Below are 13156 nucleotides of genomic sequence, written 5' to 3'. Positions count from 1 at the left end.
CACGCTAGCAGTTTGCGCTGAGGCGAAAAGTTTGCTGCAGCCCAAACAAAGCAGGAAACTTACTGTAAACCTGCCTGGATGAATGTACCCTGTACATTCACATTTTTGGGGGGGGCAACCTCCAGCTGTTTCAAAACAACTCCCAGCATGTACTGACAGACCGAGCATGCTGGGAGTTGTACTTTTGCAACAGCTGGAGGCACACTGGTTGGAAAACCTTCAGTTAGGTTCTGTTACCTAACTCAGTATTTTCCAACCAGTGTGCCTCCAGCTGTTGCAAAACTACAACTCCCAGCATATACTGATCACCGAAGGGCATGCTGGGAGATTTAGTTATGCAACAGCTGGAGGTACGCAACTACAACTCCCAGCATGCCGAGACAGCTGTTTGGGCATGCTGGGATTTGCAGTTTTGCAACATCTGGAGGGCCACAGATTATAGACCGCTGCACAGTGATCTCCAAACTGTGGACCTCCAGATGTTGCAAAACTACAAATCCCAGCATGCACAGAAAGCAAACAGCTATGTGGGCATGCTAGGAGTAGTAGTTTTGCAAGATCTGAAGGGATATAGTTTAGAGACCACTATATAGTGGTCTCAAACTATAGCCCTCTAGCTGTTGCAAAACTACATATTCCAGCATGCCCAAACAGCTGTCTGGGCATGCTGGGAGTTGTAGTTTTGCAACATCTGGAGGGCTAGAGTTTAGAGACCACTTTACAGTGATCTCAGACTGAACCCTCCAGATCAACTTACCGGCTTCCGTAGGATCCACGGAGCCGTCCTCTTCTACCGCACGACATGTCGCCCACCGATCACCCGCTGCCTCCGGACGGGTAAGTGGACTTCGGCATTCTGCCCTGCCTATTGTGGGAGGGCAGGACGGGGAAAACGAAAGTTAACCCCCCGATCTGCTATTGGTGGTCACGTCTAGACCACCAATAGCAGGGATAGGAGGGGTGGCACCCCTGCCACCTCACTCCTATTCTTTCAGGGGGATCATGGGTATCTTAGACAACCGCAATTCCCCTTATATTCCAGGTCACCATAGACCCGTATGACCCAGAATCGGCACAAATCGCAAGTGTGAATTCACAATTGCGATTTGCGCCGATTCCGGGTCATACGGGTCTATGCCTGAATGTATCGGCCATAAGGAGTAGCAAGTGGAGCAAAGAGGGGTAATACTAGCTCCCCAGAAACCTTTTAAGAAAGAATCACAGACTGCATAGTTGAATATATGCTGGTTGTAGACAAAAAGAGTGGCACAATAATCTTCATTGTTATGGAAGTCTACACGTACACTTAGACAGTACAGGGAGCCTAATGGTTGCAGCATACACAAAAATCAGTTAAAAATTTACTCAGCTCCTAGACATCTTATCCCCTATCTAAAGGTTAGGGGATATGATGCCTGATCGCTGGGGGTATGGCCGCTGGGACCCTCATGATTTCCGGCATGGCACCCCAGCATTCTGAACTTATGTTCAGAACGCCAGCTGTGCTATGCTTCGGGCAGTCGTGGTCTTCAGACCCCATCCATTAATGTCTATTGGAGATACATGGAGGGGGTGTGATGGCTGTAGTTGTTCGTAACCGGCACGGAGCAGAGTTTGCTCCCTGCATGCAGATTACTGGGATGCCGAACCCCTCTCGATCAGTCATCTTATCCCCTATGCTTTGGATAGGGGATAAGATGTTTAGGGGCAAAGTACCCCCATAAACTCAACTTTCCTGTTCTCTTTCTTCACTAGGGCTGGGAATCATGCCATATTTCACTAGTCCATCTAGGGTCAACTTAAGCCCATCGTACAGAGTACTCATGGTAGCTACCCACCATCTAGGGCAGTGTTGCCCAACCCTGTTGCCACCAGCTGTTGCAAAATTACAACTTCCAGCATGCCCAGACAACTAGCAGCTGTCCGGGCATGGTGGAAGTCGTAGTTTTGCAACAGCTAAAGGCCCACGGGTTGGGAAAAACTGGTCTAGGAGTTTCTGGCAAATGTTAAGAAAAAAAATGTTTAACTTTTTTTTCATTGTTGCACTCGCATTTAACCCCTGGACATGTTTTATCCTCACAGTTATCACTTGTCTGGGCTCTAGTAATCATGGAATATTACTGGAGATGCTTCCACCAGAATTTTCTGGGATTTACAGTTTGGTGTCAAATTCAGCAACTTTGGAGCAAAAAACAAACAAAAAAGGACACTGAAAAAAAAAAAACGTACATATTTTCAAAACAGCACAAGAGACCTTTAAAAGGAGATCGCTGGGATGAGACTCGGCGCTCAGTGTTGAGTGTGTGCTGTAGGTGGCACATGCTCCATACATTTCTATGGGAGCACCGAAAAGACCCGAGTGCAGCTCTCCTAAATCATCGGCACTCCCATAGAAATTAACAGAGGACGTGCCGTTTACCAGTAGACAACACTCCTCTCTGAGAGCTGGGGCTCCAGCGCTCTGACCCCCCTGCCATCAACTACTTATCCCCTATCCTGTGGATAGGGGATAAGTTTAGTTTCACCAGAGTTCTCCTTTAACCACTTAGAGGGCATACAGGTACACCCCGAGTCCGCTCCCTTTCTATAATGCGGGGCCTCTAACAGCCGGAACCCGTGGCTAATAGCGCGGGGCACTGAACGCAGTGCCGCACGCTATTAACCCTTTAGACACGTCGTTCAAAGTTTGTCGCCGCATCTGAAGTGAAAATAAACTACTCCCGGATAGCTCAGTGGCTGTTCGGGACTGCCGGGGTGAAATCGCGGTATCCCGAACAGCTGGCAGACACAAGGAGGGTCCTTACCTGCCTCCTGTGTCGCCAATCGCTGAATGACTGCTCAGAGACTGAAATCCAGGCATGAGCAGTGAAGCGGCAGAATCATCGATCAATGTTATCCTATGAGAAACCATTGACCAATGTAAAAGATGAGTGTGCGCAGTGTTATAGCCAATAGAGGGGGTATAACACTGCAAAAGAAAAGTGAAAAAAAAAAAGTTAAAGATCATTTAACCCCTTCCCTAATAAAAGTTTGAATCACCCCCATTTTCCCATAAAAAAAAAAAAAGTGTAAACAAAAACAAACATGTGGTATCGCCGCGTGCGGAAGTGTCCGAATTATAAAAATATCTCATTAATAAAAGCACACGGTCAATGGCGTGACAAAAAAATTCCAAAGTCCAAAACAGCGTATTTTTGGTCACTTTTTATATCATGAAAAAAAATGAATAAAAAGCAATCAAAAAGTCCGATCAATACAAAAATGGTACCGCTAAAAACTTCAGATAATGGTTCAAAAATACACGAAAAAAAGTTATAAGGGTGCATTCACATGCTATTTGTTTTTGCAGGTTTTCCGCAGCATATTTGAAAGGGGGTGGGCTCATCTACGCTGTCCGCAGATTTTCCAGAATTAAAATGATACCCTACTTCTATAGGTTTGATTTTGTCTTGATTACTACATGCAGGAAAATGTATACGTTTTGAGGGTGCATTCACACGCTATTTGTTCTTGCGGGTTTTCTGCTGCGTATTTGAAAGTGGGCGGGCTCTTCTCGACTCTCCATAGCAGATTTTCAGCTGCGGAAAATCCACCGCAAGCCCCATTAAAGTCAGTAGGGACTGCGGCGGATTTTCCGCAGCGTAAAGTCTGCAGCGGAAAATCTGCTATGCAGAGTCGAGAAGAGCCCGCCCACTTTCAAATACGCAGCGGAAAACCCGCAAGAACAAATAGCGTGTGAACGTATACAAAACATATACATTTTCCTGCATGTAGTAATCAAGACAAAATCAAACCTATAGAAGTAGGGTATCATTTTAATCGTATGGACCCACAGAATAAAGTGTGTCATTTTTACCAATGTACTGCGTAGAAAGGAAATCCCCCAAAAGTGGCGTTTTCTCTTCAATTTTGACAATGATTTTTTTTTTCTATTTCGCCGTAGATTTTTGGGTAAAATGACTGATTTAATTACAAATTAGAATTGGTGGCACAAAAATAAGCCCTCATGGATTTTTACGTGCAAAATTGAAAGAATTATACTTTTTTAAATTATTTTTTTGGCGTAAGGAAAACGAAAGTGGAAAACCCTGAGTCCTCATGGGGTTAAAACTGAGAAAAAAAAAACATTTGATTTATATTGCTGTAACAGAAATTTATATAGTTTTTGAATATCTCTTCCAGTGTGTAAACATATGGAAACATGCGTTTCCATGTTCAGGTTTTTTTGACGCAGTTTTGAATCCTAAGTTATATATGGAGGACAGGTAAAAGACCAAGACTTCCTCTTTTTAAATCTATTCCAGACTTTAGCTTTATTGATGCAGCCTGTGAAGCCAAACATGGGAACACACCCTTACAGGTTGAGGTCTGTTCACGATTTACCAGCTTCCCGGTTAGTTATACGGCCAAGAACCTCACATGAGAGCAATCCTATTCACGGCTGATTAGGAGCCGAGGGTTGTGTAATAAACCACATTCCACAAAACTTTAACCATCTGGTATACAAGTGGAAACCTGCCAATGAGAGGAGATATAAATAACCACCATCCGCTGGCAGCATTTGTATCCTTTTATATCATTTTCAAGTTCTTTGATGCCTTTTTTGTGTGTGTTCCCAATGCATTTCATACATGGTATAATTTTTATTTTCTTATTTCTTGCATTTAGTCTTTTTATTGTGCATCGTTTCTTTACAATGTACATCATGTCGGTAATGGTGTATATATATATATATATTTTTTTATACATCCCACAAAAATGGTCACAGTTGTGCATTACATATTTATAATGTTGCACTTTATTTGCGCACTATACATAAAGCGTACCTGTTTCAGGTGACTTTTCAGGATAAGCCAACATGTGTACATGAGGAGCAGCACTATTTCTGTGCATAGTACTTGTATATGGTCTTTTTCAGCAGATTTCATCTAATTTTTTAGTTTTTCCAGAGCAGTGTCTACCATACACAGAGGAGATCCTGGGGGAGACTTATCAAATCCGGTCCAGAGGAAAAGTTGCTGAGTTGCCCATAGCAACCAATTTGCTCTCTTTTAAAGGCCTCTGTAAAAATGAAAGCAGCAGCCTGGTTGCTATGGGCAACTCAGCAACTTTTCCTCTCGACAGGTTTTGATAAATCTCCACGTCTCTATACACAATCTCCTGCACTATGGGGGAGATTTATTAAAACCTGTCCAGAGGAAAAGTTGCTGAGTTGCCCATAGCAACCAATCAGATTGCTTCTTTCATTTTTAACAAGGCCTCTGCAAAATGACATAAGAAATCTGATTGGTTGCTATGGGCAACTGGACAACTTTTCCTTTGCACAGGTTTTTATAAATCTCCCCATGTCTACACAGAAGTACAGGATCTCCTCCTCTGTGTACAGTGTATACAGACAGAGGAGGAGGAGATCCTGCACTTCTATGTCTATACACTGTACGCAGAAGAGATCCTGCACTCCTATGTCTCTATACACTGTACACAGAGGAGGAGATCCTGTACTTCTATATCTCTATACATTGTACACACAGAGGAGGAGATCCTGCAAATCTGTCCCTATAAACCGTACGCAGAAGAGATCCTGCACTTCTATGTCTCTATGCACTGTACACACAGAGGAGGAGATCCTGTACTTCTATGTCTATACACTGTACACACAGAGGAGGAGATCCTGCACTGCTATGTCTATACACTGTACACACAGAGGAGGAGATCCTGCAAATCTGTCCCTATAAACCGTACGCAGAAGAGATCCTGTACTTCTATGTCTCTATGCACTGCACACAGAGAAGATCCTGCACGTCTGTCTCTCTTAAAGGAGTTCTGTAGTAAAACATAACTTATCCCCTATCAAACAGGATAGTGGATAAGTTATAGATCGCAGGGGTCCCAGTGGTCAGACCCCCGTGATCTATAACTTATCCCGTTATCCCCTATCCTTTGGACTGCACTACTCCTTTAAAAGGATACTCCGTTGGAATTTTATTTATTTTTTTAAATAAACTGGTGCCAGAAAGTTAGATTTGTAAATGACTTCTATTAAAAAATATTAACCCTTACAGTACTTAGTGGCTGTATACTAATATTTCTGGGACACCCCATAATCAGAAAGCTTATCCCCAGAGTACATATAAAAAAAAAAATTAATAAAAGAAATAGATCATATTTATATAACCTCTTTGTATTTACAACAATAAAATAGTTAACTGGACAATAACAAAACTCTATGCCCAAAAAATAAATAACATTCAGAAACCTAGGTAGAATTCTACAATGGAAATTGACTAAGTTTTTGCATCAGTTTTTATCTGGGGTTTAAACTTAATAAAACAAACCAAAACATTAAGAACAATATCTTTGCTCTATAGCAATTCTTTCTTACTCCGTTTATGTTTAGACCATCAGCACATCTGGTTAGTATTTTTAATGTGTAAGCGCGCTGGATTGGGAAGATTTTTTTTAGCATAGTTATGGTATACTGCAACCTGTATTCGGAAACTGCAACTAACAGGATGGCCTGACAGCTGCAGAATGTGAGCATGTTGGGAGTTGTAGTTGCCCATCACCCAGGGAGCCATCAGTTGGATTAATGTTAATCAAGTGCTGGTGTCTCCATCATAGAAGATTCATATACACACACCTTGGCACCAAGTAACGCTTCGATGCAAATTATGAAAACTTCCAACCAGATATGTCTGATGACTAAAAGGATCATGGGCAGATATATAATATCCAATATGATCCTGGCAGTGACTGATCTTCATATTCGCTTATGTAGATTAATCTGTGGTTCACAAGATTCCGCTATGAAGTGTAAATGAACAGGACCTGCACAGTCTAGCATGACATTTTTTTTTTTACAGGCAGCTAGGTTACTCTGTAGGCTTCTTAAAGTACATGGAAATCTTCCTCGAGGATCTTGGTGTTGGAGTCTAAAAATAGCAAAAAACACCACAATTAAACATATGAACAAAAAAATACATAAAACGCACAATAAAAGGTGGCGCCATATACGCAGCGTATTCACAAAATATAAAATAAAACCGTTTAAAAAAAAAGTATCAGAATGTTCTTTAGTACAGAACAAAGGGAATTGTGATTTATAACATTTTTTAAACCTCAACTCTCAGCATGCCATGTATGATGAGTGTTTAAGCTGTAAGGCAGCTGGAGTGACATTTTGGTGTAATAGATCAGTGTTTTCCAACCAGTGTTCCTCCAGCTGTTGCAAAACTACAACTCCCAGCATGCCCGGACAGCAGTTTGCTGTCCGGGCATGCTGGGAGTTGTAGTTTTGCAACAGCTGGAGGAACACTGGTTGGAAAATACTAGTATAGAGTATGATTAGCCTAGGCGATATGTAGTAAAGCAATTCCCAAAAACATAAAGTTTCTAAAAAATCTGATCAGTCATCAAGTACTGTATTGCAACTAATGTGTTGGGTATTTCTATAGAGGCCAAGTGACAATTCCAGAGGCAGTGTCAGAGGTGGATGACGGCGACTATGTTCCGGGACACACAACATCTCACTAGACGTGTGTGAACAGACCGCTATAAGGTCATCACACCAAGTCTGCTAAAATGCTCTCAATAGGCAACTCCATGCAAGTATTCAAATGATTAACATTAAAAGTGGTACTCCAGTGGAATTTTTTTTTCATTTTTTTTTAAATCAACTGGTGCCAGAAAGTTAACAGATTTGTAAATGACTTCTATAAAAAAAATCTTTAGCATACAGCTGCTAAAAAGTACTGGAAGGGTACAGAGGAAATTCTTTTCTTTTTGAATTTCTTTTTTGTCTTGTCCACATTGCTCTCTGCTGACACCTGATGCCCGTATCAGCAACTGTCCAGAGCAGGAGAAAAGCCCCATAGCAAACCTATGCTGCTCTGGACAGTTCCTGATAGGGGCATCAGGTGTCAGAGAGCACTGGACAAGACAAAAAAGAAAATCGAAAAGAAAAGAATTTCCTCTGTACCCTTCCAGTACTTTTTAGCAGCTGTATGCTAAAGATTTTTTTTATAGAAGTCATTTACAAATCTGTTTAACTTTCTGGCACCAGTTGATTTAAAAAAAAAAAAAAAAAAGTTTTCCACCGGAGTACCCCTTTAAAGGGAAACCCCAGACTTACAAATTAACACTGTGTAGTAAAGCCTTCCATTCTTGTTGCATGCACTTCATAAAGCATCATATCATTATAAGGAGGAGAATTACTTACACATATGGGAGAGTCCATTTTACTTCTTGCAGGGGTCTTCTTGGCACTGCCGCTACTAGACGGGCTGTGTGTTACTTTGCAATGTGTTGTGGACTTATCAGATTTTATCTTGCTCCCCAGTGCAGACAGCCAGTTTTTCTCTGGTGTGTTTTCTTTGTCTTGTGGTCCAGACTTTACTAGACAGGGCGATTTAAGTCGACCATCGGGGACATCTATGGACTGTGAAGAAGAAGGTCTTTCTAAACAGTCTGTACTCAGATCTGCAAGATTTAGACACCTGGTACCTTTACTGTCCTCCTTATCCACAGAACACAACTCCAGGTCTAGCTTGGTCTTCTTCATGCCTGGTTCCAGCTCCGTCACACAGGTACATTGAGAGAAACATTCGTGTTCTGTATTTTCGCTGCTGGTCTCGAGGCGCCTCTTCGCCCTCTTCTCATAAGTGGGTGGTGCTCTGGAATCAGAGGCTTCGGCATACTGCTCAATAGGAGTAAACGCCTTCCTTGGGGATGGGGTTTTGGGGGCTAATGTGAGTGACCTAGGTGTACGGGTGACCCAGCTTTTAATGGTCACCTTAGAAGCAGACTGCTGTTTGGGAGTCGTAGTGGAAACCTCCACTTTCGGCCTCTTGGGGGTATGAAGTTTAGAAAATGGCACGAAAGGGGATGTTGGTGTGCTAGAAGACATTGGGAGGTCCCCAGTATAACTTGGGGCACAGGTGGCTGGCGTAGGTGAAGACATAATCTGAGGGCTGTGGACCATGGGGGATTTTGGAGGTGTGCAGAGTACAGTCACTGTGAGGGAGAAAAAGAGAAAGTTAGAGCTTTGACCAACAATTTACCCAACTTAAAAGTTTGCATTATTTCCCAAAACATCAGACAATTTGTAGCAGTCAAGTAATTTGTCAAATCAACCTAAATATAAAATTCTGTGTTTTCCAGGAAAAAAAAAAAGTTACATATTTAATGGCACATTTCAAATTAGCCAAAAAACTTAAGCCATGTTAAAGCCTATAGCAAAAACACTTTTGGTTTGTAACTTTCCTTTCATTGGTATTGTTTAAAATGCGGAATTGGTACAGGTATGGCGTGTTTCCCCCAAAGGGTGGGGAGGCGGAGAAGATTTAAATAAAAAAAAAATGACTGAATATATTAATGTGTGTAAAAAAGGTATATACATTATATTTTTACACACACACACACAAAAACATGGTGCAATAAAAATGCTAGTAAGACAAGGAAATTACAAAGAGTGGCAACCATTTTTATGAATAATAAAAAAAAGTTTTCAAGCTTTTGCAAAAATTGTATGACACGGGTGTGCACTTAAAGGGGTACTCCGGCGCCAAGACATCTTATCCCCTATTAAAAATCAGTCCCCGGAGCATGTTCGCTCCGGTCTGATTACTGTCGATCACAGCGCCGGAGCGTTGTGACGTCAAGGCTCCGCCCCGTATGACATCAAGCTCCGCCCCTCAATGCAAGCCTATGGGAGGGGGCGTGACAGCTGTGCAAGATCCCGGGGGTCCCCAGCAGCAGGACCCCTGCGATCAGGCATCTTATACCCTATCCTTTGGATAGGGGATAAGATGTCTAAGCGCCGGAGTACCCCTTTAAAGGAGATCTCATGGATAGGGGATAAGTTTTAGATCGCGGGGGAATCGAGCAATGGGACCCCCCGCAATCATCTGTATCTCCCCTAGAGCAGCGTGTCACGACCCCCCACCTAAAGCGGGGGCTGCCACGTCCAGTCCATATATCTCTATGGGAGTGCCATTTGGCTGCTTTCGGCTCTTTCATAGAGATATATGGAGAGCACGGGGTCGTGACACGCCGCTCTAGGGAAAAGCCGGGGCTCTATACAGGAGATTGCGGGAGGGCCCCCCCCCCCGCGAGCTAAAACATATCCCCTATCCGCATGAGGACAATATGCATCACAATAAAATGATGCAACTGTTCAAGTGGTCTTTGATTTAGATTAGACTTCAGAGTATTCTGTATCTACAGCTCCAAAGCACACCATGCGTTTCAATGATAGACTACAAAGGAGCCTGTGTAGTCTTGCTCTCCAGTCATGTGCCCTTCCATAAAGTCCACTGCTGTGTGCTAACCTACCAAATGTAAGTTAGCAAGAGGATGCAACGTAAGATCATGCTAAATAAGTTGATCAGTATTACTCATGCTCTCATACCACGTATGTGACATTGAGAGAATAATAAGTGACGCAAGGCATGTAAGAGATGAGTGTTTTCCAAGTTGTGTATTTACTTAGGATGGGTTCACACCACGTTTTTGCAATACAGTTTTTTTTCAGGTTTTTGATAAAAAAAACGGATTCCTCAAAACCTGACTAAACTGTATCAAAACGTGTGTACAAAGTTTTATCTGTATACGGTTTGAAAAGTGATGTCCGGTTGCATCCTTTTTTTTTAAAGAAAAAAACGCATACATTTTGAACTTTTCACTCCATTATGAATAAAGTTTCACTTGTTTGATTGGAATTCCAAGAAAAGAAAAAAAACTGTGCAAAGTCAAAAACCGTATGGAACCGTACACATACAGTTCTGTACGGTTCCCATTGACTCCCATTTAAAAAAAAAAAAAAAACGTATACGGGTCAATACGGTTTTTCACCTGGACCAAAAACTGGTAGGCCACGGTTTTCTGTCCAGGAAAAAAAATAAATAAAAAGGAAAAAACCGTGTGGTGTGAAAAACGGAGACAACCGTATGCAATATGGTGCATATGGTTTTGAATGGAAAGTCTATGGGCACAGTTGCATACGTTTTTTTAAAAAACCGTATCCAAAAACTGGAAAATCGTGGCGTGAACCCACCCTTACACTTATTGTGTCAAACACTCCGGTAGCCGTGAGCTTATATCACTAGTCTGGCATGTGGTTATCCAGCTGTTACTAAACTCCCAGCAAGCAGATCATTTTTCAGCAGCCGGAGAGCCACTGCTTTTTTCTTCTGGAGGAATAGGGGGTTCTTTTTGGAAGGTGCTCACCTGTAGATGGTAATTCAATCTTCTTCGGACAAGTCCATCCCACTTTGTTGAGTTTTTCCTCCTCCATACCCTCACTGCCGGCCCTCTTCATCCTCCATACTCTTATAGTGTTATCATCAGAGCAGGTGACAATCTACAGCCAGATTACAGGATATGGATTTAGTTTTACAAACCAATGCAATTGAACAAAAAAAAAAATAAAATAAATAAATAAAAATCCCATCTGAAGACGACAGCATTACTGTAATCCACTCTCCAAAAGAGAATTCTAAAGAGTCCCTACTTGCTCTAGTCATGCATGGAGAATCAGTACTATCCATGTCCTGTTATTCCCCATAAGAGTCTATACAGAATACTGATGCAAAACTACAACTCCCAGCATGCCCGGACAGCCGTTGGCTGTCCGGGCATGCTGGGAGATGTAGTTTTGCAACAGCTGGAGGCACACCGGTTGGGAAACACTGGCCTTAAACATTCACGCGATGTTTCTTCAAATTGTTCTGTCCAGCTACCATTACCTGTTCTAGTACAAAGTGTACAAACCTTTGTGAAGTCCGTGGGAGACCAAGTGACGGAGGTGACTTCTTGACTGTGTCCCTGAAGCATTATAGGAGGAGCATAGGGTTTGGACACCTAAGAGTTAGAGAGGGGAAAAGTTAGTAAATGGAAGACTGAATAGCTGGAATAAAATTGTTTTATGCAAAAATCCTATCTGCAGGTGTCACACACACACACACACACACACACACACACACACACACACACACACACACACAGGCTGCACTAGAGCAGTGGTTCTCAATAGAAATGAGCGAACTTACAGTAAATTCGATTCGTCACGAACTTCTCGGCTCGGCAGTTGATGACTTTTCCTGCATAATATGTGTTCAGCTTTCAGGTGTTCCGGTGGGCTGGAAAAGGTGGATACAGTCCTAGGAAAGAGTCTCCTAGGACTATATCCACCTTTTCCAGCCCACCGGAGCACCAGAAAGCTGAACTAATTTATGCAGGAAAAGACCAACTGCCGAGCCGAGAAGTTCGTGACGAATCGAATTTACTGTAAGTTCGCTCATCTCTAGTTCTCAACTTTTTTTTTTGACAGCCCATTCCCAAAACATTGTACCCCCATATTAGAGACATTTTGCAATGATTATAGTATAATTCATATGCTTTACTTTCCACTATAACAGGCCCTCTGTTCCTTTCCTCATCTCACCAGTCCACCCGATTTACAGGTGACGTCTTCTCGAACCGGAGTTGTTTACTTTTGCTTTTCTCTCTCTTCACTATCTAGCCTAGACCGCCATTAAGATTTCTCCCATACATGACTTCTCCACAGAACCAGCCAAACATTTTAGGCTCCTTTCTGCAATACAATACCCGCCTATTTACAAACTCCCCTTGTTTATTGTCACACACAGTAATAGTACCCGCTTTGCATTCCCCATAAAGTTGTTAGGCCCCCTCTGTGCCCCCAAATATAGCTGTAGGCCTCCAAACTGCCCCCATAGATAGTTGTAGACCACCATACTGTCCCGCTTTGGTGCTCCACTGCTCCTCTGGTCTGGGGACCTATTATGGCTCATAGCAGTAGGTCCCTGGTCTGCAGGGGCAGTGGAGCAACAGAGCTGATGTAGTTACTGCCCACAGCAGCCCAGTGCCCGCGCCTCCCCTTTACTGTCCTCCTGCTCCGCTCATCGGTGCAGTGATATCAGCCTACCATTTCTTTCAAAGTGGTCCAGCCAAGTGACTGTGGCTGCCATTACTGATTTTTCTTTTAAGGGGTACTCTGGTGGAACACTAACTTTCTGGCACCAGTTGATTTAAACAGATTTGTAAATGACATTTAAAAAAACAAAAAACAAAAAATCTTAATCCTTCCAGTACTTATTAGCTGCTGAATACTTCAGAGGAAATTATTTTCTTTTTG

At 42.5% G+C, this 13156-nt stretch overlaps 1 protein-coding gene across 3 annotated transcripts in view; it reads right to left on the bottom strand.

Moving 5' to 3' along the window:
• Window positions 1–5613: 5613 nt before the first annotated feature.
• DTL (denticleless E3 ubiquitin protein ligase homolog) overlaps window positions 5614–13156 on the bottom strand; it is a 43500-nt gene continuing 35957 nt past the window's right edge. For 2 of the 3 annotated variants that reach the window (XM_056568259.1, XM_056568256.1), the window contains 4 exons: window positions 11770–11859; window positions 11227–11359; window positions 8219–9012; window positions 5614–6932 (listed from right to left, as the gene is read on the bottom strand). In XM_056568259.1, coding sequence (XP_056424234.1) covers window positions 6873–6932; window positions 8219–9012; window positions 11227–11359; window positions 11770–11859 — 1077 coding nt within the window. In that variant the 3' untranslated portion in view covers window positions 5614–6872. The remainder of the gene's footprint in view (window positions 6933–8218; window positions 9013–11226; window positions 11360–11769; window positions 11860–13156) is intronic. The other variant, XM_056568258.1, reaches the window with a different exon arrangement.

The sequence above is a fragment of the Hyla sarda genome, chromosome 3, assembly GCF_029499605.1.
Source record: "Hyla sarda isolate aHylSar1 chromosome 3, aHylSar1.hap1, whole genome shotgun sequence".
In the NCBI taxonomy this organism is placed as follows: domain Eukaryota; kingdom Metazoa; phylum Chordata; class Amphibia; order Anura; family Hylidae; genus Hyla; species Hyla sarda.
Note: the sequence above shows the minus strand (reverse complement) of the source record. Positions and strands in the feature narration are given on the sequence as shown.